Below are 17,305 nucleotides of genomic sequence, written 5' to 3' on the forward strand. Positions count from 1 at the left end.
GCCTTCACTGTCACATTTACTTGGTTCAGTCTCTATGTATGCTTCAGTCGGTCCCCGGTGTGGACTCTGTTTTTTTTAAAAGCCCATATCTTGGTATATTTAAAAGCTAGAGCTCTTAAATTTAAAAACGCAGCATCTACAGGACACCGGCTAGAGTTTTCCTGCTGCTGTGCGTCTGCAAAGCCCTTTGAGACATGACGTGATATTTGTATTATATACAATATATTTTATTATTATTACATACAAATAAATCGGTCAGTCATTCCAGTCACCACTCCACACACCAAAATAAAACATAAGAAAGTAGACAAGTCAGAGTAACTTGCGACAGATTGTTCTTTATTATGCCAATGCTGAAGTACACTCTGCACTAACGCAGACTTGGATTTTTGCAAAACATGTTGCATGACGTCAATTTATCAGTTGCACCAATCATATTGGCAGCATATGATAGTTGTTGATCCACGTCTATTCATAGTCTCGCAGGCATCTTTCAGCACGCAGCTCTTTTCCATGCGGACAGCTGTAAACACGGAACAAGGCAGAGCATCAGATCCATGAGGTCACAAGACTGAACTGAAGAACAAGAAAACAACAACAAAAGGAAACGGCAACACTAAAGCGGGGTTACAGCGCCCTCTGCCGTCAGACACTGATGTTAGAAGTGACATACTCGGGTAGCGGTATAAGATGGTGGCACAGTCTGATGTCAAGCCGGAGCAGGTGTCCTCGCCACCGTCACAATATGGCAATGAACAGTGGCAAATCAAAGCGTCACCTGGGGAAAAAAATACATTTTCAGATTCAACAACAGCAAACAAACAAATGATCCTCCCATAAAAATCAACAGGCCGATACATTTAGCAGATCTTTCAGTTGACCTTGGTTGTTAAGTTCACTCACCCTGACTCACAACCGCCAGCAGCAGCAGACACACAAGAGTGGCAGCCTTCATGTTTTCACAATGTGAGGTTGATGTCCAGCAGAGTCTGTAGAGGTAAAGGTGGAGAAGGTCAGAGGATCAGAGCCCAAACTGTCCCCATCACTGCTACAACTGAGGAGAACCTATAAGAACCTGCAGATCATCAATCATGACAGTAGCTCACCTGGTCGAGTGTTAGAGGAGTGCTGATACCCAAAGTCTCTGCTGGAGTGACTGACAGGCTTCCCTTATATTCACTCCTGTTACACAATCATTGGATCCATTATTAACTTTGAATTTGTGATCCAAGAGTTTCTTCACATCAGTGCTGGAAAAAGACACGATGACATCACTGACATATGCTGGTGCGCTGCTGCTGCTGTGAAGAAAAATATAAATGCATTTGCTTTACCTGCTTCAGATACATCAGGTTTTTCTGTTATGAGACTGTTTTCACTTTCCTTCGATGGATTCAGGGGAAGTGTGTTGACCCTCACATTCTCTAAACCTCGCAAACAAACATAATCAGTCACGAGACAGACTTACGAACGACAACAAGACATTCTGTATTTGGAAATCAATATATTAGGTTGGAAACATAAAGGGAACACTTGTGCTTGTTTTGATGAGGTTCTGCCCTGCACCCCCTCTGTAGAGCATGTGTGTGTGTGTGTGTGTGTGATATGTCAGGAGTGCAAGACAAATATCAATACGTGATTGCTGGGAATTGAATGCAAAATGACAATAAAGTATCTTAAATCTAAATCAAATAAAGAGCGGCCAAAACGTCCAACCAGTCTGTCCCCCCCCCCCCCCCCACACAATCAACAGGTTGTCATGTAGAATGCTTGCACATGAATTTGGAAACCTTTCCCTTAGGAAAAAGAATAAACAGCTTTACCATGCAAGGAGGTAACAGGCGTCGTCAACTGTAAACTGATCTAACCATGTTGTAAAATTCTGTCTCATTTCGGTCCATTCGGTCTCATATTTGCTCGGCAGTATCTGCAGCAGTGTTGATCTGAGGACTCCACACACACACACAGACACAGACACAGACACAGACACACACACACAAATCTTGGCAGGACTTCAGTGGGATTACCAAGTCCATGGACAGATCTATTGACAAATCCAAAGACCTTAACATCTCTAGCATGACCAACATGAAATATGCTGATCCAACCCTTAACAGTCTAAACTCCACTATCCAGCTTTTGTGCCCTCACCATATCCAGAAAAGGCCATCTGGGCATTCTGGGGAAAACACATTGATCAACTTTATCCTTTCATCTGTGTTGTTTAGGAGCCTGAAATCTCATCAATGTAAACAAACATGTGTTTTCCTTTCATGCCTGCCATCACTGAATGTAGACTTCATTCAAGATATTACAAATAAATAGCAACAACATTGATCATTAAACTGGTTTGCCATATGAGTGGAGTGTGTGTGTGTGTGTGTGTGTGTGTGTGTGTGTGAGGATGTGTGCGTCAGGTTTCACGTCACAGAGAGGATCCGTGTGCAGATTGTTCTCCACGGCGCATTGCTGCCCTCCTCTGGCTGACATCAGCATTACTTCAGAAACAGGGTCAGATTGTCCCGCAGCTGTTTGCGTCACCGTTTCCGGTTTCCCACATTCACACTTTGCATCCGGCTGCTTAACAACCACTATCACGACTTTGTGTCCAACATTTTCTGTTAAATGTTCAAATCTGAACATCCACATCGGATATGCAGGATATAGAGTTGTTGACCCCTCTGTAGTGGTGTGATGAGGTGCTCTGTTTGATTGAAACGCTCTGTATCTGTGCTGCTCTCCGCTGACGTAAACAAAGCTCCCTACGCTTTGTTCCGTCCCTGCTTGACCGCCAGCTGAAGCCCTGCGTGTGTCTACGTCACAGGGCTTCCCTTTAAGTCTATCTGCCATCAGCACACGGTCAGAGTAAACACGGGAGGACATCCCACACACACACACACATTCACGTGCCAGATGTGACGCACACAAACACACACTGGTGTACCTGCATCACGCCACAGGAGCTCAGCTGAGACCTGGATGTGATTTAGGGAAGATTTTACATTTAAAAAGAAGCTTTAAGGGAAAGTTTCACCGCCTGGAGATGAGAACAAAACAATCCTGACGCCTTTGTTCCTTTCGTTTAAAGCTTTTCTGTTTACGCTCCTCTTCATCGGGCCGTCTCCTCCTCAGCACAGGGGCAGTGTATTCACACACTCACAGCACTAAACAGGATGGATTGGATGGAGGCTCAGATTGTTCACAGATGTTTGTAAGTTTGAACATTCTCGAGGTCAACGGTCAGGGAACAGAACGTCATGGTAACAAGACCTGCAGGTAAGTGACAGTCAGAGGAAGATGAGAGCTCTAAACTCTGCTGAGGCCTCTTACCCGACCTGATGGAAGCTCTGACGTCATCCATGTAACTCCATCCAAACCACTCTGACCTTCAAACAGACACAGATGTTTGTAAACATATGAATACAGCCACTGTCCTCCAATCATCCCATCATCATGTGACGGGCTGGTGTCCGTGTTGTGAGCGGCGTGTTTCAGGCTCTCTGAGTAACGGCCCTGAACGAGGGGGTGAGGGGATGAGGGGATGATCCTCACAGGTACTCTGAGTCACAATAGAGCAGAGGAGAGGCCATTGATCAGCAGGACGGTGTTAAGCATTTGATCCCTTTTGTTCCCGGCTGATTGATTGAGGATCACCTGGGATCCATTTTAAAGGGGGGGGGGGGGCAGATTTGGGTGTGAACTCTGAGTCACTGTCCAAACAGCAGGGCGGGGAGGGGGGGGGGCACAGTGACCGTAGTGGAAATGTGCACGTTAACAAGCAGCTCTGAACGCGGCGGTGGCGGTGGCGGTGGCGTCTGCATGTGCGTCACGCCTGAGCTCTTCGTTTGCTCTCTGGCCGCTGCCTCATGCTGATAACACATGATGGAGCGCATCATCAGGACCTAATATATGATGTGCTTATATTTACTGCTGCTCAGCGCCACCAGCTGGTCACACAGGGCATCATCACACCGCACAGTCACCATGGTCACAGTGGGAAGCTTCTTCTTCTTTATCTGCATTCAAACTCAAATCATTCCACTTCTGTTGGTCCATCTTCATTATTTCTATTTTGCTGACACAGGGTTGGAGGTGATTTTAAATGTTTCCATGGTAACCCCTCTGACTTTGCCCTTGTAAAACCTCAGATAGCTCCGCCCACATTCTGGATATTTCATTTAACTTCTTTCTATTGTTCAACACTTTTTTATTTCCATTCCTGATCCATATTTCGTCATCTTGAGAAGGACGCTCGTCGTTTACAGACGTTTCCATGGTAATCAGAAGTAGTTTGGTGTCTAATAAAAGCTGCGTGGCTGTGATAAACATGTCTGAACCCACCAAGTGAACCTGCACACACACACACACACACACACACACACACACACACACCGCTGCTCTCGGGTCACTTTCACCCTCAGCTGGACGCCTTTGTGTTTGCGCCCCCCGCCCCTCCCCTCCTCATCAATCACGGCTCAATCATCTCGTGTGTTAGCTGAAAAGAGGGCCAGGCTGTCATCAAAGGCAGCGGGTCGCCTTATCACCGTGCGCCCCTGAGGAGCCCAGGCTCAGTGCGCTCTCGCTGACATGACGCCCGCAGCTCTCCGCGGCTGGCTCGTCCTCGCCGCTCTGCAGCTGGAGTGCGTCACGCTGCTGGTGATCCCGGCGGCGGACCGGGAGGACCAGCGGGGACCGGATCTGCCCGGGGGGCCCGCGGGGGCCCCGTGCAAGAAGGCGCCCCAGTTCATGATGGACCTGTATGACGCCGTGTCGGTGCCCGGCGGCGCCCTGAGGAGCCAGAAGGAGATTCTGGAGGGAAACATCGTGCGGAGCTTCGAGGACAAAGGTGCGGAAACGTGACCGAACACTTTTACGCGCCTGTTGTCTTTGCATCTCCTGACTTAGTTTAGTTTTCTAAAGTCTGTGCAGCAGCTGAGCGTCATGCTGTCCGGATGGATCCGTGCGCAGTTACGCGCAGCCTCTTTCTGACTCCTTTGCTCTGCTTGTCCGCAGGTCTGTCCGGGGAGAGTTTCCACTTCTTCAACCTGTCGTCCTTCAGCAGAGAGGAGCGGATGATCAAAGCCGAGTTCCGCTGGTTCCGACTGAAGAGAAAGTTTTACCACAGAAAACCACACGGGGCTCATTTCTATAAGGTGAGAGGTTGTGTGTGTGTGTGTGTGTGTGTGTGTGTGTGTGTGTGTGTGTGTGTGTGTGTGTGTGTGTGTGTGTGTGTGTGTGTGTGTGTGTGTGTGTGTGTGCGTGTCCTGGTTTGACTCATCTTCATCTCAGAGGTTGTTCTGGCAGGACTCCTCTCTGCTTCAGTCTGTTGGTGTATTTGGAGGTGTTTTGACCTCTGTGTGACCTTTGTCTGCAGGTGGATCTGTACGAGGTTCTGGACAGCAGAGTGAAGCCGTGGAGAGGAAACCTGATCACGTCCAGGCTGGTGCCCCTCCTCACACAGGGGTGGGAGGTCTTCAACATCACTCAGACGGTATGAGTCCCTCTCCTCCCCTCCCTGACCTCATCCTTCCTCCTCTCATCTGTCCATCTGTCCACCTGTCTAACCTCCCCTCTCACCTTCAGGTCGCCAAGTGGATCCACAACAGTCAGGAGAACAACGGGATCCTGGTGGTGACCACGCTGCCCTCAGGGAACTGGCTGGTGTCGGTGGTTTCTTCGCCGTGGCAGTCTGGAGAGCTGGCGGATAGGAACGCCTACCTGGTCATCTTCTCCAACGACGACAGGAAGCCGGGAGGAGCCGTGAACGCGTCGCATCTGGGTAAGTCCTGCTGGGAACGCCGGGAAGGTTGACCTGAACTCAGTCCTGTTTGCACTCAGGCTGAGGGACGACGCAGAACGATACATAAACATTGGTGTGGATCATTTAAGATGGTTACTCATGATCTCAAGAGAAGTGTTGTGTCACATCAGGAAATCAACTGTTGATGATAAATGTAGAGAGTAAGTTATGTGAGTTGTGTTATTGTCCTCTCCCTGTGTTCCCGTTCTCACCGACGCTCTCGTCTCTCCACAGTCCCGCCTGCAGCTGCTGAGCTCCACCACCTGCAGCACAGGAGGCGCCGCGCGGCCCCCGGCCCGCCGCCAGGCCACGGTCGCCCGCATTCGTGCCAGCGCGCCCCGCTGTTTGTGGACTTTGAGGAGATCGGCTGGTCGGGCTGGATCATCTCGCCGCGTGGCTACAACGCCTTCACCTGCAGGGGCTCCTGTCCGTTCCCGCTGGGCGGAAGCCTGCGGGCCACCAACCACGCCACGGTGCGCTCCATCATGCACGCGCTCCGGCTGTCCCGCGGCGACGTGGGGGCGCCGTGCTGCGTGCCGGACACGCTGCAGGCCATCAGTCTGCTGTACTTCGACGACGAGGAGAACGTGGTGCTGAAGCAGTACGACGACATGGTGGCGGTGAGCTGTGGCTGCCACTGACCGGGACTGAGGCGGGGCGAGGGAGGGAGGGAGGGAGGGAAAGAGGGAGGGAGGGAAGGGAGGAAGGAGGCCAAGCTTACTGGACTCAAACGCGGCAGTTTGCCTGTATATCTTTAAATTATTGTACTATTTTGACAAATAAACAATCCTGAACTGTTGTGAGTTTGATTGATTTAGACCTGAAGCTGCAAACATGGAGTCAAACCCAGCAGAGTGTCACATGGAGTCAAACCCAGCAGAGTGTCACATGGAGGCTCTCAGCTGAGCAGAGAGGCCCCGACACACACAGGAGGGAAAGCAGTTTTCACTCAGTATGCACAGTAGTTTAAAAAAAATGAATAGTAGCTTTTAGTGAATGAAGGAGTCATCATTGATAAGTGAGGCTAGAGATGATGATGAAGGATAGAAATGACAAAAGACAAAGATCAGCATTAATAATAACAAAAGGTCTGTTTTCAAACAAATCAGCTCAATCAACACTAAAGCTAAAACCTGTAACAACAGTTTTTATTGGAATGGATCGCAGACCTGACACTTGACTCCCTTTACTCCTCACAGGTCTTTAAAAAAAAGCAAATTCAATCAACTTCATAAAGCCAAACCTGCCTGGACGCACAGGAACACAAAGGCAGAGAAGCTTCCAGAGTGAAGACATGAAACCCATCAGTCACACATGCACACACACACTTCAGCTCACAATGGAGGTTTATGAAAAGAAAAGGATCATTCTGATGATTGTGCTACAATGAATTCAAGTATTTCTAACGATTCTCTGCAAACTGTCACTGTGACAAAAGAACAAAGAGCAAGAAACTTTACAGATCATCAAATCAATAATCAATACCTGACAGCAGTGGAGACTCATATCCCACATTTACATCCAAGCTTCCTGTTTACACCTAAAGTACAGTATGTACACACACATCACCAGGCTGCTGCACCCACACCCTCCTCTTCCTCACTCAAGCATCACCAGGCTGCTGCACCCACACCCTCCTCTTCCTCACTCAAGCATCACCAGGCTGCTTCACCCACACCCTCCTCTTCCTCACTCAAGCATCACCAGGCTGCTTCACCCACACCCTCCTCTTCCTCACTCAAGCATCACCAGGCTGCTTCACCCAGACCCTCCTCTTCCTCACTCAAGCATCACCAGGCTGCTGCACCCACACCCTCCTCTTCCTCACTCAAGCATCACCAGGCTGCTGCACCCACACCCTCCTCTTCCTCACTCAAGCATCACCAGGCTGCTTCACCCAGACCCTCCTCTTCCTCACTAATTGCACATCATCATTCACAAATTAATAATTTCAACAGCGTTTCAATCAGCGTTCTGATCGTCATGGTGACACACATTGTCTCGTAAAAGTTTGAGCAGGGAACTAAAAAAAAACAAGAACAATCACACGTAAAGTAGAAATCCTCCGTCCTCTTCATCCTGACGGTCAGAGTGAAGACGACTGTAATGTTCAGACCTCTGACACTTTCAGTAAATGTTGTCAAATAGCCAAACTATCGCACCAAAGTCTGTGTTGTTGCTTAGTGATACACTGTTGCCGTGGCACCTTGTTACAACATAATCCCTGGAGCGTCATGAACCTCACGCCCTTTCAAACAGCGTGGCTCATCAGCTCACACAGTCCAGCTCCTCCGTGCCCAGGAAGTCACCCAGCAGGTGCTCATGCTGGCCGTAGACCGGCTCTAAATATGGACGCCCCTCCTGAAAGTGCATCTGCCTCAACCTGTCCAGGTGCCTCTGCTCCTCCGGCTCCACGTGAGAGGCCTGACCCGTGGACTTCCGAGCCATGGGGGACAGAGGCACCGGGACAAATCCATGGTAAACCACCAGCGGCGGGCTCAACATCTCCATGGGCGACGCCTGCGGGACGGCGCCCTCTGGAGGCTGGACAGGTAACTGCAGGTAGGTTCCTGTCGAAGGATCGAAGAAGGTCTTGGTCTTCACCTGGACGGGCATGTCCACGACAAAGTACTGCCCCGAGTCTGGGTCCTGCAGGATCTTGCGTTGGGTCATGGGGAAGGACTGCGTCACGATGGCGTGCTCCATGCTGGACTGGCGGGAGAGCTGGCTGGTGTGGCTGGACTGGCGGGAGAGGCCTGGAGGGTGAGGGAGCTCGGCGGTGTACGCGTCGATGCTGTGACTCCTCCTCAGCGGGTTCTCCCTGTTAGGCCTCTCTCTGGCTCTGCCTCTCTGCTGAAGCTCCTCCATGATCCGCTGGTTCCTGGGATCCAGCTTCTCGCTGGGCGACGCGTCGCTGCTGAGCCTGCGCAGCGTTTTATCTCCCACGTAGCGATCTGTGCTCTGGGAGCGGAGGTGCGTCTTGTCGGGGAGGTGTGGCTTGTATACAGGCACGTTACTGAACACCCTGTCGCTGCTGTAGTGCCGCTGCTCCGGCTTCTCTCTGACTCGCCTGCCGCTGCTCCGGCCTTGTCGTTCTGACGCGGCGCTCTGAAACGCTTCCACCTCTTGGTTCTTGCTCTCGACCCGGCCGTGGCTCTGACGTCCGGGCCTTTGGCTGCTGTTGTCAGATCTCTGATGGTTGTCAGTGCTGTGGCCTCGCCTTCGCACGCTCCGGTCGTCAGCAGTCTCATCACCGCGGCGATGGTGATGACTGTCGTCCAGCGTTTCTCGGTGTTTCTTCTCGCTGTTCTTCTTCTCACCAGTTTTGGTGCTGCTGCTGCTCTTGTGCGGCGAGGACACACACTCAGATTTGTCGCTCTTGTTCTTATCTGCTCTCTGTTTGCTGGAGCTTTGAGACGACTTGTGTGGAGACTTGGTCTGCACCTCCTCCTTCTTCATCCTCCTGGTGGTCAGCTTCATGGCTTTGAGAACGGCCCTCTCTGATTTGGGCAGCACAGCTGGAGGCTTGGCTAAACCCAGCTGGCTCTCGTTCCCACTGTAGTTGGATCCAGAGTTTTCACTGGGAACCTTGGACACCTGGAGGTCCAGCAGGTCTGCAGGGCTCAGGCCCATCTCATCCGCCGTGTCAGCTGTGCAGGTGGTGAAGCTCTCCACGCCCTCCGACAGAGGACTGGCCCCAGAATGATTGTCTTCCTCCTGTGGGACGGTGAGGAACGAGCCAAACTGGGGCTTCTTTAGGTTTTCACTGAGCAACACGGGCGACGACTGAGTGGACAGAATCTCTTTAGGTGTGAAGATTTCAGGAGCAGCAGAGATGTTTGCACTGTGCTGCAGCTCTGGAGCTTCCTTCATCTGATGGATTTCCTCTCCTCCTCTCTCCCTCAGGGACCATGGCTGGACAGACTTGGTCAGCTTGTGGATGACTGTGTTGTCTTTGACTCTAAACAGGGCAGGGATCCCTAACGTGGGAGAAATGATGCTGGCAGGCGACGTTGGCGTCTGATGGTTGACCTCATGAGCTGAACTGTGACCTGTTCTGTCTTTGTCTCGTTGTCCCTCCTTGTACGCTGCTGCTGCTTCTTCTTCCTTCATCACCGGCTTTGTGGCCTCCTGCTCTCCCTCATGATCACTTACAGAGTAGTATTCCATTTCCCTCCTCTCAGAATCGCCCCTCTGTTCTCCCGACACTCCGCCCCTAACCTCCTCCTCCGCCTCCTCCAGCTCGCCCATCAAGTTCTCCATGGAGTGGTAGAGGTTTGACTCGGTCTCTGTGTTCCGCTGCAGGGCGCTCTCCACAGAGAAGTAGGAGGACTTGGAGGACAGGCTGGTTTGATCAGGAGGACTCTGAGTCACGCTCACACCGTTCACCAGTGACAAGGGAGAGATGATCTTCCTGGAGGATTCACCTTCATCTTCACTCACCCTGTTTACATCCCCTGGCTCCTCTGCTGGTTCATTCTTAGCCACAGCCTCAGGCTGGGTGAGCTGGTCGGGTCTTAAAGGGGCTCGACGCTTCACTTTGCTCACTTCCTGTTTCTCAGCGTGGTTAAGAGGCGTGGCCTCATTGGTGCTCAAATCTCTCCACCACTTATTTTCCTTCTGTTCCTGGACTCTGCTCACTGCAGGGGAGGAAGGTCTGGAAGGTGAAGCAGCTCCGTCTGTTTGACTGAACCGCTTCCAATTATCTTCATTTGAACCCATTTCTCTTGGTCTTGCCAGACCTGGATCTGGATCTACTTCTGTTCCTAAGCTTGTGCTCCTCTTCTCCTCTGACTGAACGTCCACCTCCTCCTCCTCCTCCTCTTCTCCTGCATCCTTCAGACTATCCGTCTCCTTTGTGTCGCCACCTTCTCTTCTACTTCCGTCTCTCCTGCTCCTTGGAGGGACAGGAGGAGCGTCTCTCTTTGTGTTTCTACCTTCCCTTTCACAGTTTTCCCTGCACTCCTCAGCAAACACACATCTGGACTCTACATCTTCTGAACCACACTCAGTGAGACTGACTTTGTCTCGTCCCTGTCTTGTCTGTTTAGACTTGTTGGCTCTTGGTTCTGTTTGAGCCAGGATGTGTTTGATGTGATTGTGGTCTCTCAGATCTCCTAAACGCTCCTTCACCTCCTTCTCTTTTCCCTCCCATCCTTCAGTCAGAAGGTCCCTCACAGTGTTCTTATGTTGCTGCACTCTGTCCTCACTCAGGCTCTCAGATGTTGGACTGGCATCTTGCGGTTCTGCCCACATGGTCTTCAGCTTCTGTCTCTCTGATATGATCTCCTCCAGGGCCATCTTTGCTTTGTCATAGTTGTCATTTAGCAGAGCTTTGTTGACGATGATGTTTCCCTCAGGCTTTGTGAGAACCTCTGGTTTCTTCTGCTCCTTCACTTTATTTGCAAAGAATTCCCTCTTAGCCAGCGTGTTCCCTCTCATGGACATCATTCCCTTCTTGATGTTCCTGAGCTCCCTGGAGATCAAGTCATTCTTGGCCTTGGCCTCCTCCTCTAACCTCAGACGTCCTAGTTTGTTCTTGGCGTTCTCCAGCATGCGGTCGCCCATCCTGGCTCTCTCCAGCTCCTTCAGAGCGTGGAGATCGTGGATGATATGCTCACTGTCCCTCTTCTCTCTGACCTGAGGCATAAGCTCCTCCTCCTTCTCCATTCTAGGGCTCAGTTTCTCCTCACCTTCCTCATCTTCGTCTCGTTCTTCCTCCTCTGTCATTGCGTATCTCTGATATTTGATGTAATTGTTCTGTCTGGCTGAAAACATGTTTTTGAGCTTGGCCTGTCTCTGAACAGAGTCGTTTAGCTTTGGAGATGAATCTGGTTGAACATGGACCACATCTCCATTAGTGAGCGTGTCCCCGCCTGTCTGCTGACTGTCCAGGGCGTGCTGAACCTCAGATTTGGCGAAGGTTCTCTTGGGCACAGGCGGCGGCTCTTTCTTCACTTTAACCTTCTTACTAACCTCTGCCTTTGCTTCATTCGTCTTCTGGCTGCAGGCCTCCTGACCCTGCTGGCTGGTTTCCCTCCCTCTCCCCTCTGTTGTTTGGGCTGTGGTCTTGCTGAGGCCCTCAGGCTGAGCTGCACTCAGAGCTTTACTCTTGGCTGCATGAATGGCCTCCCTTGCTGCTCTGATCACATCCATGGTGCTCAGCGACGGACCGCCACCCTCTTTGTCTTTGGAAACTCTGGATTCTTTGGCTTTTCTGTCTTTAATCGGCTGTTTTGCATCTTCAGGAACAGTTGGTGGGATTTTCCCCACTGGTAAATTAGTGGAGAGCTCCTCTTTGTCAGGTCTACAGGGTGAAAGGACTTTAGTGTTGGGTGCTGTGATGCGGGACAGGTCCTTGCTGGCGTTGAGAGTGTTTGGTGAAAGTTGGTCGGGACCGTCGGTGCTCAGTGGGATCTGCAGGTGTTGCATGTCAGCGTCCACTGTGCTGGCTTTCTTGTACAGATTGAGAGAAGGATAGTTTTGCTTGTTAGCCATTGGACTCCTGTTTTTCCTGGTCTGCACAAAGGAGGGGAGTTGATCCTCCTCTCCCACACTTCTGCTTTTGTTCTGCAGGAGATTTGACAGCAGGAAATCGTCTGACGGCCGCCTGTCAGTGTCAACAATCGGGGTGCTGGCTGCTTCTGAAACAGGAGTGCACACCGTCTGTCCTTCTAATAAAATGGCGGGAGTGCTGAAACCAGAGAAGTCATCACAACCAGCGTCTGTTAGCTTGTGATGATCCGGCTGAGGAGTCTGAGTGCTGCACTCAGGCAGCAAGTCTGAGGTTTTGAATTTAGGAGGGCTGTAACGGCTTTTCACTCTCTTCCTGTTGTCTTTGAGGTTGAAGAGGATGCTGGAGGCCAGGGACTTGTAGCTGTCCCTCTTAAGCGGAGGCTCGGGGGTCAGCTTGGCCTCAGAGTCCGGGCTGAGAGGAAGATCCAGAGCAGAGGGGGAGAAGAAGGACTGGAGGATCTCTGAGGTTTCTGTGGGTTGTCTGGAAGGAATCACAGGCGTCATGAGCTGGCAGATGCTGAATGGAGTGGAGGCCAGAGAGCTCACCTCCTCGATCGCCTTCACCTCCACAGACCTGAACTCCTTCTTCAGCACCAAAACACTCTCATCCGCTGCCTTTGAGCAACTCTCCTGTAGCGGGGAGAGAATCCCGGGCTGGTTGAGGGGAACTGTGCTCGTGGCTCTGGACCTGTTTCGCCTCCAGGGGGCAGGAGTGCCTTCGCCTCCTTCTGACAGACACCTCTTCTCTGCAGGGGCGGCCGAGGGCTTTGGCGGGGGCTTTGGCGGGCAGGGTTTAGGAGCGGTGGGGGGAGGGGCAGGGGCAGGGGGCTCAACTGTTGGCTTGGGGCTCTGCTGAGGCTCGTCTGCAGGCACAGCCTCCTTCCTGTGAGCCTCCGTCAGCTCCTTGTAAAACGGCAACTCGTACCATTTCGGGCTGCTGTCCGCGGAGAGGATGGAGGCGACCGTCTCCTCCTGGACGAAGGAGAAGCGTTTAAAGTCTCTCCATGTTTGGAAAGGGCTGAACTCGCTGTGAAGGAAAAAGTTCTTGATGTTAAGTTTCCATACTTTCACAGCAGATTTTGCATTTTTGTTCTTGGAGGATTTCCCGTCTTTGCCCGTCTGTTTGGGCGGCTTGTCTCCAGGAGGAAGTCTGTGCTGCTTCCTGTAATGTCCGTCTGCGAGCTCGGCCTGATAATCCGAGTTGAAGTCCGATAGTTCTCTCTGGATGCTGCGAAGTGCTGATTTATCCCAGGATTCCCCGTTTGTGTCTTTAATAGCTCCATTGTTGATCAACATTCCCTCTCGGCTCTCTTCTGTGGCGTTTAAGGCCTGCAGGAAAGAGGAAACCTGGAACATGTTCTTCTTCTGCTGCTGCTGTTTCCGTGGCTGTGCATCATTCTTGCCGTTTTGGCTGTGATGATGTTTCTTAGCGTCCTTGCGTTGAGTCTTTTTCAGAGGCTCCTCCGCCAGCGGCTTGTGGCAGCTGAAAGGTGAATATCCGTACAGGAGCTCGTCGTTGTAGACCGCGTCATCGCCGACGCAGAGGCTCCTGAAGGCGCGGTCGGTGAGCGTGCTGACCTCGCGGTCCGTCTCGTCCATGAACAGGTCGGTGAAGCCGTTGGGGAAGCGGTGGTGCAGCATGCTGCCCATCCGCTGGCTCACGTGTCGCTTCTCCACGCAGTTCATGGCGTCAGTTGTCCATCTGTCCAGCAGAGTCGCTCAGGCGGTAAACGCTCTCGCCTCGGCTCCAGATCCTTCAAGTTCACGTCCAGATCAGGTCAACATTGAGCGATGCCAACGTCCTGCAGTCAAAGAGTGATATCAGTGTCAGAGCAACAATAACAAAGCACCTTCACCTGTCACTCAGTGTGAAGAGTTATATTTACATCATCTGTGTAAATCCAGTTGTTCAGCTGACATGATTACTATAAATGGCTTTGAACCGATGACCTTTCCATGGAGGCCATGTGCTGTGGCCCTGCTGTCACTATGCAGCCAGCAGACAAACACTTCAGACCATCAGCTGGGCTATTTTCAGCTCCGTACAGTGGCTGAAGGTGCGTCTGTTCACTTTAGCTGTCAGTGCTCATGAGAAGAGAAATCCAGAGTTCATTAGAAGCTTGATGGCAGGAATGAGACGTTTCCTGCCTGAGCACATTAAGAAGATGCTGTGATGAATGCACCGTGTGTTAGGCTGCAGAAATGACAACAGAGGGGTCATGACAACGTTCAGCAAACTAAACTCCTACTACTACTAAACTAAACTCATCTAGCCTCCGTCCAGTTTAAGTCCAGAAGCAGAGCTGCTCTTGTTGTTGTGTTCAGGTCCCAGTTTGGTTCTCATACAAACCCCTGCTCATATCTGGACTCTAACACCTAACATGTGGACATATTCTATTATAATGTGTTGACTTTGGTTCATGGCAATTTCCCCCCAAAGCTTTGGAACAATGATGAGGCAGTCAGAGGTCGGGAAGTGAGTGAATCCTGGTCTGATCCTCCTCAGAGCAGCTGCTGCTGTACTGTAGCTATCTGGGTGAGCTCCTGGAATAGATCATTAACCCCTTATAGACATCCTGACCTGGAAGCACAGCCACCACCATGTCACCCATCATGTCACCCATATCAACCATCATGTCACCCACCATCATGTCACCCATATCAACCGTCATGTCACCCATCATGTCACCCATCATATCAGCCCGTGTATCGGCCCGCTCACCTCCAGACGCTCCACACACAACCTCACGCTCCTTATAAGCTGATGACTTTGATCGGGACAAATATAAACACTTATAGGCTTGAAGGATGCGTTTGTTTGTAGTTTGTAGGTCAGGTTTGAGAGAAGTATCAGCTGTGAAGAGGCTCAAGTTCACCGAGTGACTTTACTGTACTTCATCCTGGTTCTTTGGCTCCCCGGGGGGCCGCTGGGATATTTGTCAGCTCCCATAACCTGGGATCAGTTAGCAGCCAGGGTACTTTCCCAGCATCTGTGTGTGTATTTATACCCCTGGAATGAGCTGGTAGCCTAGTTAACTACAGCGTGCAGCTCAGGGAAGAAGACACACACATACATGTATACATGTATGTGTGTTCATGGAGTTAGATCAAAGATTAGATGGAACATCTTCCTCATATGCAGCCGGTGAAGAGTCTCTGTTTGTCCTCTAACCTGTTATGAAGTGAAGCACATGGAGTCTCTCTCCTGTATGAAATGTGCTCATAAATAAAGTTGTCTTGTTTACTTTCAGTCCAAACTCATGCGTGCTCATTTTCCCCAAACTGTCCCATCCAGCATTCGCCCTCACTCATCTCTCATACCATCACGCCGCTTGCTCACCTTGGCGACGGGCCTTTCATGCTCCGGTCCAATCGGGAGCGAAGAAACAAAGTATAAAATCCTGAGCGCAGACTTCTGAGATCACCTGCCGACCACAAACTTCTGTTAGCGACTCTCCAGTTGGCCGAGCAAACGTTTGACTTCTGAAGCTGCGGACACAAAGCAGACTCACCTAAGCGCTGGGAGCCCTGTGATCCATGTTGAAAGGAGCTGGTGTGGACAGGATCCTGATCAGCTGCGGCTCAGAACAGAGACCAAAATAGACACGCGAGCCGGCGTGTCCAAACTGAGCAGCAACACAGAGACGCTGCGACGAAGCTCACAGTGGAATAAGCAGCAGGGTGTCGAGTGGCAGGACAACGCAGGCCAGAGGAGAGACATGGACACGGCCATTGGTTATTTTAGTAACTCAGCAGTCAGAGCTGATAGGTCCAGGCTCACACAGGGACCCTGGACTCCCACATGGACCCTGGCTGTCACAGAGACCAACAAGGGTCCTGATGTGAAGATGAGGCAGCAGAGATCCGATGAGTCCAGAGGAAACAAGGTCACAGAAATCCTAGAAAGGACAAAGAAAGTCTCCAGGCCTGGAAAAGTGGCAGAGAAACAAACAAACATGAAAAGTTGTGAAAAGTCATGCAAGTATGAAATATATTGTTGTAATCATATTTGGATGGGACATAAAAGGATTCACCACAAAAACGTCCATAAGCCATAAATTGGGGGAAATATGAAGATAGGAGCAAAGGCCTGTTACCATAGTAACACAGTCTGGGGTCATCTGTAGGCCACACCTTTATATGAACCTGCAGGTTGTTTACAAACACTGTGACATGAATCTGAACTAAACTCTGATCAACTTGTTTATGTGTGTGTGTTTTGGTTGTTGGCTAACCGTTAGCTCGTGACCCGCCTGGTCTCTGTCAGCTGTTCAGATGTGGACCGAGGCGTCACCGCAGCCTGAACATCGGTGCAGCAGCTGAGCGTCCGGCGGCTTTGTTGACGAGATGGAGCCCAGCAGCTGTTGTTGCTGTGAGATGAAGTTATAATGTGGAGGCGCTGTCATGACTCACTGGACTCTGAGTCACAGGAAGTGTGTGTGTGTGTGTTTGTGTCTGTGATGAAACTGACGACCATCTCTAATAAAAGTGACGAGTCCAAAAATATGAGCTCAGATGTCAGATCTAAGTATGAGGTCATCACAGGTTCATCTCATGAGCTCAGACGGCTGGGACGGAACTTTACGACTCAAATCTCAATTTGACCGACAGCTGCTTTACCTCCCGATGCTACATTAAGATATTTTGCTGCGGGTACGATTCTACTGCGACTCTTTCCAAGAAGCAAACAGGTGCATGAGAGCTCCAGGGCTGTTTGAGCTCGTCTTCTTCTGCCATGTTCTCCTTCATGAGGTCACATCCTGCTGCACCTGAAGCTGAACCATCAAACGTGTCTCTGTAGCACGTGCAGCAGCCCGAAAAAAGGCAAACGCTTTGCTCAAAGGCATGAGGTATGCGGCTGTTTTTAAGATTCACTTACAGGAGCAGATATCAAGTTTAACTTTCTGCTGTCAAGCCCAGAATACAGAGCACCCGGTGCCTGTCTCTCTGTCTCTCTGTCTCTCTCCCACCGCTGCATATCTGTGTATT

General features: G+C 50.9%; 2 protein-coding genes and 1 long non-coding RNA gene across 3 annotated transcripts; 1 reads left to right on the forward strand and 2 right to left on the reverse strand.

Annotated features, from left to right (window-relative positions):
• Window positions 1-686: 686 nt before the first annotated feature.
• Window positions 687-1,209, reverse strand: LOC143015570 (uncharacterized). The gene is made up of 3 exons (XR_012965442.1): window positions 1,107-1,209; window positions 904-989; window positions 687-778 (listed from the first exon to the last, which is right to left on the reverse strand). It is a non-coding gene; the product is annotated as an uncharacterized LOC143015570 (long non-coding RNA).
• A 3,378-nt stretch (window positions 1,210-4,587) lies between these two features.
• Window positions 4,588-6,441, forward strand: LOC143015656 (bone morphogenetic protein 2). Its single transcript, XM_076169706.1, has 5 exons — window positions 4,588-4,846; window positions 5,014-5,153; window positions 5,375-5,491; window positions 5,584-5,788; window positions 6,035-6,441. The coding sequence occupies exons 1-5, from the start codon at window positions 4,588-4,590 to the stop codon at window positions 6,439-6,441; spliced, it is 1,128 nt and encodes a 375-aa protein (XP_076025821.1).
• Window positions 6,442-6,957: 516 nt separating this feature from the next.
• LOC143015653 (uncharacterized) lies at window positions 6,958-16,664 on the reverse strand. The gene is made up of 5 exons (XM_076169703.1): window positions 16,552-16,664; window positions 16,414-16,462; window positions 15,829-16,243; window positions 15,657-15,741; window positions 6,958-14,118 (listed from the first exon to the last, which is right to left on the reverse strand). The coding sequence occupies exon 5, from the start codon at window positions 14,000-14,002 to the stop codon at window positions 8,069-8,071; it is 5,934 nt and encodes a 1,977-aa protein (XP_076025818.1). The 5' UTR covers window positions 14,003-14,118; window positions 15,657-15,741; window positions 15,829-16,243; window positions 16,414-16,462; window positions 16,552-16,664; the 3' UTR covers window positions 6,958-8,068.
• Between the last annotated feature and the right edge of the window lie 641 nt (window positions 16,665-17,305).

This window comes from Genypterus blacodes, unplaced genomic scaffold, assembly GCF_046128005.1.
Source record: "Genypterus blacodes isolate CSIRO-AG114 ecotype Tasmania unplaced genomic scaffold, CSIRO-AGI_Gbla_v1 ptg000209l_1, whole genome shotgun sequence".
NCBI classification, from domain to species: Eukaryota; Metazoa; Chordata; class Actinopteri; order Ophidiiformes; family Ophidiidae; genus Genypterus; species Genypterus blacodes.